This window comes from Pongo abelii, chromosome 6, assembly GCF_028885655.2.
Source record: "Pongo abelii isolate AG06213 chromosome 6, NHGRI_mPonAbe1-v2.0_pri, whole genome shotgun sequence".
Taxonomy (NCBI): Eukaryota; Metazoa; Chordata; class Mammalia; order Primates; family Hominidae; genus Pongo; species Pongo abelii.
The window spans coordinates 52,072,000-52,082,208 of NC_071991.2; the positions used below are offsets into that span (position 1 = coordinate 52,072,000).

The 10,209-nt window shown below is 41.1% G+C and overlaps 1 protein-coding gene across 4 annotated transcripts in view; it reads left to right on the forward strand.

Moving 5' to 3' along the window:
- Positions 1-6,463, forward strand: part of KBTBD2 (kelch repeat and BTB domain containing 2) — a 30,237-nt gene extending 23,774 nt beyond the window's left edge. For all 4 annotated transcript variants that reach the window (XM_054546763.2, XM_024249263.3, XM_063725471.1 and 1 more), the window contains 1 exon segment: positions 3,755-6,463. In XM_054546763.2, the coding sequence (XP_054402738.1) occupies positions 3,755-5,290 (1,536 nt within the window). In that variant the 3' untranslated portion in view covers positions 5,291-6,463.
- The last annotated feature ends 3,746 nt before the right edge of the window (positions 6,464-10,209 follow it).

Here is a 10,209-nt window from a genome sequence, read left to right on the forward strand (position 1 = left end):
TATTGGTTTATTATGTGGTTTATTTTGTGAGGAAACATTGTTAAACCTTTTTTATTGATGTTTTTGAGACGGGGTCTTGTTCAGTCACCCAGGCAGGAGGGCATTGGTGCAGTCATGGTTCACTGAAGCCTTGAACTCATGGGCTCAGGTGATCCTCCTGCTTCAGCCTCCTGAGTAGCTGGGATGACTAAAGGTGCGCACCACCATGCCCAGCTACTATTTTTATTTATTTATTTTTTTTGAGACGGAGTATCACTCTGTCGCCCAGGCTGGAGTCTAGTGACGCGATCTCGGCTCAGATGCAAGCTCCGCCTCTGGGTTCACGCCATTCTCCTGCCTCAGCCTCCCGAGTAGCTGGGACTACAGGTGCCTGCCACCACCCCCAGCTAATTTTTTGTATTTTTAGTAGAGATGGGGTTTCACCGTGTTAGCCAGAATGGGCTCGATCTCCTGACCTCGTGATCCACCCGCCTCGGCCTCCCAAAGTGCTGGGATTACAGGCATGAGCCACCGCTCCCTGGGCCAATATTTTTATTTTTTGTAGAGACAGGATCTCACTGTGGTGCCCAGGCTAGTCTCAAAATTCCAGGCTCAAACAATCCTCCTGCATTGGCTTCTCAAAGCCCTGGGATTACAGGTGTGAACCACCATGCCTGGCCCAGTAATGTCTTTTATCTATGTAATTTTCTTATTACGTATTTTAGAAGGTAAAAGGTTTTTTTCTTTTTACAAAATGTGTAAGGGAAAAACAATAGGATTTGATTACCCAGTAAACTAAGTAGTTTTGTGATGGGAATGTAAATCTGTTAATAAAAGAGATAGGTGAAAATTTTATACTGGTTTCGTGTGTTTTACTGCCTAACATACCTGAGAATTTTGATTTCAAGTTAAAGTAATTTTTTTTTTGAGACGCAATTTCACTCTTGTTGCCCAGGCTGGAGTGCAATGGCACAATCTTGGCTCACAACAACCTCTCTCTCCTGGGTTCAAGTGATTCTCCTGCCTCAGCCTCCTGAATAGCTGGGATTACAGGCATGTACCACCATGCCTGGCTAATTTTTGTATTTTTAGTTGAGATGGGATTTCGCCACGTTGGCCAGGCCGGTCTGGAACTCCTGCCCTCAAATGATCCACCTGCCTTGGCCTCCCAAAGTGCTGGGATTACAGGCATGAGCCACCACTCTCAGCCAAATTAAAGTAATTTTTAACAGTGTTTATTGAATTTAAGTGTTTCAATTTTTTTTTTTTTTTTTTTTGCTTAGAGCTTAGATATACTAATTTTTCATGATACTACTTTTCACAGAAAACTTGGTGGAAATTATGATAAATATTTATAATGGCTATGTGACCATACTGAGCAATTAAGGAGTATTTAAACAAAACAAGTGATGGTTGATATATTTATGTATGACAAACGGTTTTACTCTTTATTTCCCCATCATGTTCCCTTTTTAAATTTTAAGAGGAATATAAGAGTTTTTTTCTTCATTTCATCTCCTGTTTTGGAATAACACTGTATTTCACAAAGTTTCTTCAGAGGGAGAACCTTTAGACCAAAGGTTAAATTTGGAGAGCACTGTTCGTGATATTTGTTAAGTACTTAATAAATATGCACTGAACGAATATGCATGACACTGGTTGAATGCCAACACCTGGGTATAATTCTGGAAACCAGAACTCAGTTCATGCTTTATGTAGTCTCCTTCCTTTTTAATCTTCCATAGGTTGAGTACCCTTTATCCAAAATGATTGGGACCAGAAATCCAGTTCAGCCAGTTTCAGATTTCAGATTTTTTCAGATTTTAGGATATTTGCATTATATTTTAGATTTACAGCATCCCTAATCTAAAAATCTAGACTCTGAAGTGCTCCTGTGAGTATTTCCTTTGAGTGTCATGTCAGCACTCAAAATATTTCAGATTTTGGAGCATTTTGGATTTTGAATTTTTGAATTAGGGATACTCAACTTTTTGTGTGACCGGGTCTCGCTCTGTTGTCCAGGCTGCAGCGCAGTGGTGAGATCACAGCTCGCTACAGCCTCGATCTCCTGGGCTCAAGTCATCCCCCAGCCTCAGCCTGCTGAGTAGCTGGGTCTATAGACGTGCATCACCACACTTGGCTAATTATTTGATTTTTTGTAGAGACAAGGTCTTATGTTGCCCAGGCTAGTCTCAAACTCCTGAGCTCAGGCAGTCCTCTCACCTAGGCCTCCCAAAGTGCTAGGATTACAGGTGCGAGTTACAACACCTGGCCAACCTTTACTCCTTATTACACTAACCTTATTGTTAGTGTTCTACTCTATCCACAACTCTGGGGAAACTGAGGCTGGGGTAGCTTGCTGGTGCGCTAGTAGTTCCAAACTTGAATGGGAGAAATGCTTACTGTAAGCACTGTCTTTATATAGTTTGCAAGTTGTCATTACTTTCTATTTTTAGAAACATGTCTTGTTCTGTTGCCCAGGCTGGAGTGCAGTGGCATGGTGATAGCTCACTGCAGTCTCGAATTGCTGGGCTCAAGTAATCCTCCTCCCTATAATCCCAAAGTGCTGGGATTATAGGCATGCACCAGCACACCCAGCTAATTTTTTGTTGGTTCTTTTAAAAGAAGGCATTTCTCAGAATTACTGAGGCATTAAGGAATCTTAAGAAAATCTGATTTCAGAATACTTTGTTACTGTAAATGTTGACACTGCTCCTTAACATTTTTTTTCCTGCCATTTTAACGAAAACCGTATACTACATCTGCTTGCTCAAATGCAAAACAGGACTCTGCCTCTTAGACTGTGTTGCCCTGGCAAGCCTGAGATGGGGCATTCTGTGACTACCAATATGACTTTCACTATCAACCACATGAAGTGATCATGTGTTTCAGTACCAGGTGCTGTACTAATACTTTATATATATTCTCATCTGATCCTTACAGGGCTCATTTGAGGGAGATAACCATTATTTCCCGATTTTATATAAGAGAAAATTGAAGTTTAGAGATGTGAAGCTTCTTTCTTAATAAGTAGTTTCCAGGTACTAATTGGCCAATTAAGTTTTAAATCCAAGCAACCTGACTTCTCACTGTAAACAGTTTCTAGTTAATCACTGTGATGCTGAATAAATATAGTAGGTAGCACATCTGATTCAACTGAGATCTACCTTAAGAAAAAACAAATCTGGGAAGCTTACAGTGGCTAAGATGGGTCATTTAAATGTAGGTAATTTATAACTGCACGTAAGTATATTTCATGTTGCTTTGATATCTTACCTCTTGATAAGAATGGCAAGTAACTACTCTTACTCATTGTGCATGATTTTCTGGTTTTTAATGTGACTGTGTTGTCCAAATTGAGGAAACCAGAATCCAGTTATTCAACAATAATAATTTTGTCTATACTATGATTTATTTACATTTTTTCGTATAGTTCTCTCAATTAAATATAAAGTCTAGGAAAGTATGACTTATGTATGAATTTCCTTACCTATTCCTTAAGGCTGTTCTGTTTTTTAAGAGCCTATTTATTGTTGTACTACTGGTTCCTAAATAGAACAGTTAAGTAGGCCACTGAGCAGGAAAAAATACTGCAAAATTATGTAGTCTTCTGAGTTTATTACTACCAGAAGACCTTATCTCTTAGCCCAGATGTGTGTATGTGAAAATAAAAATTACACTATGGGCATCTGATTAATATACTTATGTCTTAAATAAAAATAAAATGTGTCTGTCCTGGCCCTATCAGCCTGTTTTTTTTTCCTTCTCATTCTAGGTAGAAGATGTGTTACAACGTTGTCGAGAATATTTAATTAAAAAAATAAATGCAGAGAATTGTGTACGATTGTTGAGTTTTGCTGATCTCTTCAGTTGTGAGGAATTAAAACAGAGTGCTAAAAGAATGGTGGAGCACAAGTTCACTGCTGTGTATCATCAGGACGCATTCATGCAGCTGTCACATGACCTACTGATAGATATTCTCAGTAGTGACAATTTAAATGTAGAAAAGGAAGAAACCGTTCGAGAAGCTGCTATGCTGTGGCTAGAGTATAACACGGAATCACGATCCCAGTATTTGTCTTCTGTTCTTAGCCAAATCAGAATTGATGCACTTTCAGAAGTAACACAGAGAGCTTGGTTTCAAGGTCTGCCGCCCAATGATAAGTCAGTGGTGGTTCAAGGTCTGTATAAGTCCATGCCCAAGTTTTTCAAACCAAGACTTGGGATGACTAAAGAGGAAATGATGATTTTCATTGAAGCATCTTCGGAAAATCCTTGTAGTCTTTACTCTTCTGTCTGTTACAGCCCCCAAGCAGAAAAAGTTTACAAGTTATGTAGCCCACCGGCTGATTTGCATAAGGTTGGGACCGTTGTAACTCCTGATAATGATATCTACATAGCAGGGGGTCAAGTTCCTCTGAAAAACACAAAAACAAATCACAGTAAAACAAGCAAACTTCAGACTGCCTTCAGAACTGTGAATTGCTTTTATTGGTTTGATGCACAGCAAAATACCTGGTTTCCAAAGACCCCAATGCTTTTTGTCCGCATAAAGCCATCTTTGGTTTGCTGTGAAGGCTATATCTATGCAATTGGAGGAGATAGCGTAGGTGGAGAACTTAATCGGAGGACCGTAGAAAGATACGACACTGAGAAAGATGAGTGGACGATGGTAAGCCCTTTACCTTGTGCTTGGCAATGGAGTGCAGCAGTTGTGGTTCATGACTGCATTTATGTGATGACACTGAACCTCATGTACTGTTATTTTCCAAGGTCTGACTCATGGGTAGAAATGGCCATGAGACAGACTAGTAGGTCCTTTGCTTCAGCTGCAGCTTTTGGTGATAAAATTTTCTATATTGGAGGGTTGCATATTGCTACCAATTCCGGCATAAGACTCCCCTCTGGCACTGTAGATGGGTCTTCAGTAACTGTGGAAATTTATGATGTGAATAAAAATGAGTGGAAAATGGCAGCCAACATCCCTGCTAAGAGGTACTCTGACCCCTGTGTTAGAGCTGTTGTGATCTCAAATTCTCTATGTGTGTTTATGCGAGAAACCCACTTAAATGAGCGAGCTAAATACGTCACCTACCAATATGACCTGGAACTTGACCGGTGGTCTCTGCGGCAGCATATATCTGAACGTGTACTGTGGGACTTGGGGAGAGATTTTCGATGCACTGTGGGGAAACTCTATCCATCCTGCCTTGAAGAGTCTCCATGGAAACCACCAACTTATCTTTTTTCAACGGATGGGACAGAAGAGTTTGAACTGGATGGAGAAATGGTTGCACTACCACCTGTATAGTGGGGAAGTTCAGGGAGTGCACGCCTAAGTTATGTGCTTTGTCATTTTCTTTGCTAAACAAAAGAGGCTATGAAAGAACTAAATATGAGTACATAAAAATCTATCTTTGATAAATTTTATTTTTATGCCCTACTTAATATTTGCATCAGTATAATATATATCAGTGAGTCTTACAGAAAGATATGCTTCCATAATATGAAATAGATTATTCAATAATTGAGAAACTTTATGTGTAATCATGAGAGTATAAGAATCTGGATTATCTAACATTGTTAGCCCTGTGTATGGACAGTTCAAAAAGTTCATTTATAAAAGTAGTTTCCTGTTCCTAGTGTGGTATATCACAAATTGTGCTGAGGTTATTTTAGTATGTGTGTTTCATTCCCGTGCTTCTGTTCTGAAGTCCTGGAATACAGTTTTCAGTGTAATTAATTCAACTGCACTTAACACTAATGTCCATGTTGGTATAGAAATGTCTAAATCCTATACTCTAGTTGAGGAAGATCTTCCATAATTTTATGGTATTACACAGGGAAAGCTATGACTGCAGGATCAGTCTAACTATACTATTAGGTGCATGTATTCTCTTTTCACTAACTTATACTTGTCTATCTAGAATACAGGTCTTCCAGTCAGCTGGTCATTTACCAGGTGTGGACTTAAGTTGCTGGGCTTGCAGTAAGAATTGCCAGCCCCTCATTGTGCGGGTCTGCGTGGAGCTTTAATCAGAAAAAGCCTCCACTTTCTGTATTATGTTAACATTGGCTCATGCATATAACTACCTGCTGCTGATGTAGTTCTCCATCTTCAAGATTTAGAGTGGGTTAACCAGGTCATTACATCTTAATTTAATAACAAGCATTACTGTAGAGTGATTGTGTATAGATCTGTTAGCTGTCAGGGTGTGTTTTTTTTAACCTGTTGTGTGCGTGTGGGGGTTAGGATTAGTAAGGTGAACTGTTCAGGAATTCTCTGCACTAGCTGTGCAGAAGAGCAGATAACTAGCGCTGCTCTGGCATTAATCCCAGGAACCACTAGCAGTAGTGGGGCACCGCCAATCTAACATGAGCACAGGTGCTTCATGACAAACATTACTAGCATGTTCAACTGCATCATGTTCTGGCACTGTATTTTGAATGACATTAATTTATTAAATAAATTGTATATATTCAATATCTATTTTTCTTTTGTTATGGGAATGGTCTGCTTTTTAAATTTTGATTTTGTAAGTCAGCTTAGCTGGTAATAGGTGGTTTCTTCCAAATTTTGTTTGATAAAGATTGAGAGATATGCATAGGCTTTCCTTAGGCTAGTGTCTTTCTACCCTGCTGGCATGTTATGATCATCCGATTCTGATCATCATCTTCAGAAGCTTGAGATGATGCCTGAACCTCACCCCAAACAAAATGGTTTCTTTTTAGAGCACATTATTGATCATGTTTGTGGACTTGAACTGCCCCTCCACTGCCTACTGAATGAAGTCCAGATTCCTTACCACATTTAAGGCTCTCTCTAATTTGGCTTTAAATTACCTTTACAGCCTTACCTTGCATTGTTTTCCCATAAGCCTTATCTTCTGATTAGGCTTTTGCTATGCTTTTTTATGCTATTCATGCTACTCAGAATGGTTTCTTCATCCCAACTTTACTTGCAGCTGTCTCAAGAGCTATTTAAGGCAGTTTTTAAAGAATGTTTCCTGATAACCATGTCTTACCATGAGGTGAAAAGTATCCTTTCTCACGTTTTTACTGCCTTGTACCTAGATCTTATTAATTGTACTGAGCATTCTATTGACTATTACTAGTTTTGGCCAGGTGGGGTGGCTTATGCCTGTAATCCCAACACTTTGGGAGGCCTAAGTGGGAGGATCGTTTGAGCCCAGGAGTTTGAGACCAGCCTGGGCAACATAGGGAGACCCCATCTCTACCAAAAAATAAATAAATAAAATTAGCTGGTCATGGTGGTGTGTAGTCCCAGCTACTAGGGAGGCTGTGGTGGGAGAATCACTTAACCCTGGAAGGTCAAGGCTGGAGTGAGCCTTGACTGTGCCACTGCACTCTGTCCTGGGTGACAAGACTGAGATCCCATCTCTAAAAGATAAAATAAATGAATATTATTAGTCTTCATGCTTTTCTACAAAATGATCAGTGTTGATTGTCTTATTTATGGCTTCATCCCCCTGCAGTGTAGGGCAGCACACTGTATAGTTGGTGATAAAACTGTTGGATTAAAGCAGATAAATACCAAGAGCTTTGGAAAGTTTGAGAGTCAAACCCAATATGCCAATTTTTTTGTTCTCGTTAGTAGTTCCATTAGTCACCTTTTCACTTACCTCTCCATCCAACTCAGATCTGTCATCTTAATACTTCTGCCACTATCATGGCAGCATCTTAAACTCCTTTGCCCTGTTGTCATTAACTTATAACTGACAAAACCTGAGCCTTACATGAATTCAACTCTATCTTCCTTACTACTTTTTTCTTTTTTCTTTTTTTTTGAAAAGTTGCTGTGTGATGATGGAGGCAGAAATTAGAGTTATGTAGCTGCACACCAGGGAACACCAAGCATTGCCTACGACCACAGAAACTGGAACATGAGCATGGCCATTGATACGGTTTGGCTCTGTGTCCCCACCCAAAATCATGTCAGATTGTAATTCCCAGTGTTGGAGGTAGGCCCTGGTGGGAGGTGATTGGATCATGGGGGCAGAGTTCTCATGAGTGGTTTAGCACCATCCCTCATTAGTACTGGTTTTATAGTGGGAGAGTGCTCATGATCTGTTTTTTTAAAAAGTGTGTGGCACCTCCTGACTCTCTTCCTCCTGCTCTGGCCATGTAAAGACATGCCTGCTTTTCCTTTGCTTTCTGCCATTATTATAAGTTTCCTGAGGCCTCCCTAAAAGTAGAAGCCACTGTGCTGCTTGTACAGCCTGCAGAACTGTGAGCCATTAAACCTTTATAAATTACCCAGTCTTCTGTATTTCTTTATAGCAATGCAAGAACAGACTAATACAGAAAATTGGTACTTGGAGTGGTGCATTGCTATAAAGATACCTGAAAATGTGGAATCAACCTTGGAATCGGGTAATAAGCAGAGGTTGGAAGAGTATGGAGGGCTCAGAAGAGGACAGAAAGATGAGGGAAAGTTTGAACTTCCTAGAGACTTATTGAATGGTTGTGACCAAAATACTCATACTGATATGGACAGTGAGGCCCAGGTCTCAGACAGAGATGAGGAATATATTGGCAACTGGAGAAAATGTCACTTTTGTTATGTGTTAGCAAAGAGCTAAGGATCTGTGGGACCTTGAACTTGAGAGTGATGATTTAGGGTATCTGGCAGAAAAAATTTCTAACCAACAAAGTATTCAAGATGTGACCTAACTGCTTCAAACAGCCTATGCTCACATGCATGAGCAACAAAATGACCTGAAACTGGAACTTATATTTAAAAGGGAAGCAGAGTGTAGAACTTCGGAAAATTTTCAGCCTGGCCATGTGGTAGAAAAGAAGAACCTCTTTTCTAGGAATGAATTTAAGCTAGATGCAGAAATTTGCATAAGATGAGCCAAGTGCTGATAGGACAATGGGGAGAAGGCCTTGAAGGCTGATAGGACAATGGGGAGAAGGCCTTGAAGGCACTTCAGAGAACATTGTGGCAGCCCCTCCCATCACAGGCCCAGAGGCCTGGGAGGACTGAATGGTTTTTTGGTCCAGGACCAGGGCCCCACTGCCCAACACAGCCTCCAGACACTGCTCCCTGCATCCCAGCTAGTTCAGCTCCAGCTGTAGCTCAAAGAGACCCATTTTAACTCAGGTGGCTGCTCCAGAGGTTGCAAGCCATAAGCCTCAGAAGCTTTCTCACAGTGTTAAGCCTGCAGGTGCACACAGTGCAAGAATTGAGGTGTGGGAACCTCTGCCTTGATTTCAGAGGTTGTATGGAAAAGCCTGGATGTCCAGACAGAAGCCTGCTCCAGGAGCAGAGCCTCATGGAGAACCTCTACTAGGGCAGTGCAGATAAGAAATGTGGGGTTGGGTAGTGGGGCACTACCTAGTGGAGCTGTGAACAGAGGGCCACCATCCTCCAGACCCCAGAATGATAGATTGACCAGCAGGTTGCACCCTCTATCTGGAAAACCTGCAGGCACTCAACATCAGTTATTGAGAGCAGCAGCAGAGGCTGAACTCTGCAACGCCACAGGGTTGGAGCTGCCCAAGGCCTTGGGAACCCATTCCTTGCACCAGTGTGCCCTGGATGTGAGACATGGGGTCAAAGGAGATTATTTTGGAGCTTTGAGGTTTAATGACTGCCCTGCTGGGTTTTGGACTTGCATGGGGCCTGCAGCCCTTTTATTTTGACCACATTCTCCCTTTTGGGAGTATTTACCCAATGCCTGTATCCCCATTGTATCTTGGGAGTAACTAATTTGTTTTTTTATTTTACAGGATCATAGATGGAAAGGACTAGCCTTGTCTCAGATGACACTTTGGACTTTGGAGTTTTGAGTTAATGTTGGAATAAGTTAAGACTTTAGGGGACTGTTGGGAAGGCATGATTGTATTTTGAAATTTGAGAAGTACATAAAATTTGGGAGGGGGCAGGGGTAGAATCATACGGTCTGGATATGACCCTGTCCAAATCTCAAGTCTAATTGTAATTCCCAGTGTTGGAGGTAGGGTCTGGTGGGAGGTGATTGGATCATGGAGGTGGAGTTCTCATTAATGATTTAGAGCCATCCCCTTTGTTATGGTATAGTGAGTGAGTTATCACGAGATCTCATTGTTTAAAAGTGTGTGGTACCTCCCACCTCTCTCTCTTGCTCCTGCTCTGGCCATGTAAGACATGCCTGCTTCCCCTTCACCTTCCTCCATGATTTTAAGTTTCCCGAGGTCTTCCCAAAAGCAGAAGCCACTATGCTT